This window comes from Puma concolor, chromosome E1 (genome assembly GCF_028749965.1).
Source record: "Puma concolor isolate L17-30 chromosome E1, mPumCon1.1.hap2, whole genome shotgun sequence".
Taxonomy (NCBI): Eukaryota; Metazoa; Chordata; class Mammalia; order Carnivora; family Felidae; genus Puma; species Puma concolor.
In genome coordinates, this window is record NC_141680.1 from 2,968,630 (window position 1) to 2,970,043 (window position 1,414).

At 70.4% G+C, this 1,414-nt stretch overlaps 1 protein-coding gene across 1 annotated transcript; it reads left to right on the forward strand.

Moving 5' to 3' along the window:
• Positions 1 to 198: 198 nt before the first annotated feature.
• TMEM88 (transmembrane protein 88) lies at positions 199 to 1,254 on the forward strand. Its single transcript, XM_086685900.1, has 2 exons — positions 199 to 468; positions 585 to 1,254. Exons 1-2 carry the CDS (start codon positions 259 to 261, stop codon positions 852 to 854), a joined length of 480 nt encoding a protein of 159 aa, XP_086542026.1. The 5' UTR covers positions 199 to 258; the 3' UTR covers positions 855 to 1,254.
• Positions 1,255 to 1,414: the final 160 nt, after the last annotated feature.

The following is a 1,414-nucleotide window of genomic DNA, read 5'->3' on the forward strand; positions in this document are numbered from 1 at the left end:
GCTAGCGGGGCGCGCACTTGGGGGGAGGGCTGCCCGGCCGGGCCTCCCCGCGCAGACCCCGGCGGGGCGAGCCCCTCCCCGAGGCGCCTGTGGAATGTCCAGCGCGCCGGTCCGCTCCTCGGTCTGGGGTGGGGGGGGGTGCCCGATCCCGGAGCCGCATTCCAGGATAAGGGGGGGTGGGGAGAGGCCGGGCCGGGGGAGGGGCAGGAAAGAGGGCTATAAGGGCCGCGGCCCAGGCGGGCGGGAGCCAGGCCGACCATGGCGGATGTCCCCGGGGCGCAGCGAGCGGCTCCGGGCGGCGGCCCGGAGCCCCGGGACCCCCTGGACTGCTGGGCCTGCGCCGTGCTGGTCACGGCCCAGAATCTGCTGGTAGCGGCCTTCAACCTCCTCCTGCTGGCGCTCGTGCTGGGGACCATCCTGCTGCCCGCTGTCACCATGCTGGGCTTCGGCTTCCTCTGCCACTCCCAGGTGAGCGTGCGCCCCGAGGTGCGCGGGTGACCGCGGGCCCCGGTGCTGGAGGCGGCGGTGGGGTCCGTGGGCCCGGGCCGCTCGGCTCGGGCCCGACGCCGGTTCTGCTCCCACAGTTCCTGCGCTCCCAGGCGCCGCCTTGCACGGCGCACCTGCGGGACCCGGGCTTCACGGCCCTGCTGGTCACCGGATTCCTGCTCCTCGTGCCGCTGCTCGTGCTCGCCCTGGCCAGCTACCGCCGCCTTTGCCTGCGCCTCCGCCTGGCCGACTGCCTCGTGCCCTACAGCCGAGCCCTTTACCGGCGCCGGCGCGCCCCGCAGCCGCGGCCAACCCGGGCCTCACCAGGGTCCCAGGCCGGCTCCACATCAGGGAAGGTCTGGGTTTGAGGACCCTCGAGTCGGGAAGTACCTTCACGACCGCACCCGCTTCCAGTCGCCCCAAGGACTTGAAGCCCGGGGGTCTCCCGACCTTCCCTGTCCCCACCCCTGCCCCAGCCGGGTCTCAGCATCCCCTTGGGGGAACCGGAGCATCTGTGGACCCAAAGCCGGCGGAAATCCGCCACGCCCCGGAAAACCCACTTTCTTACTACCTACATCTGAATCCTGGACATCTGGGCTGGACCCTGTGCACATCACCACTCCACCCCCAGCCCTCCCCGCCTCCCACCATTCGGACGAACCTCGCGTCCTCCTTTCCCGGTGCAGCTCCTCTAGTATTTACGGGCTGGGGGGCGAGGTTCGAGGGGTAAGGAGTGACCCCACATCAATAAAGAATTGATGAACCGAATGCGTTGTTTGGGATCCTGGGAACAGTGAGATGGCACAGATTCTATCATCCCCGCGCGGTGCCCAGGAGCAGGAAACATGGGGCGGGGCGGGGGGGGGGGGGGCGCAACAGCGCATCCTTCAGCCTCCCGGCCTTCCCTTATCGCATTAGCCCGTTCTTC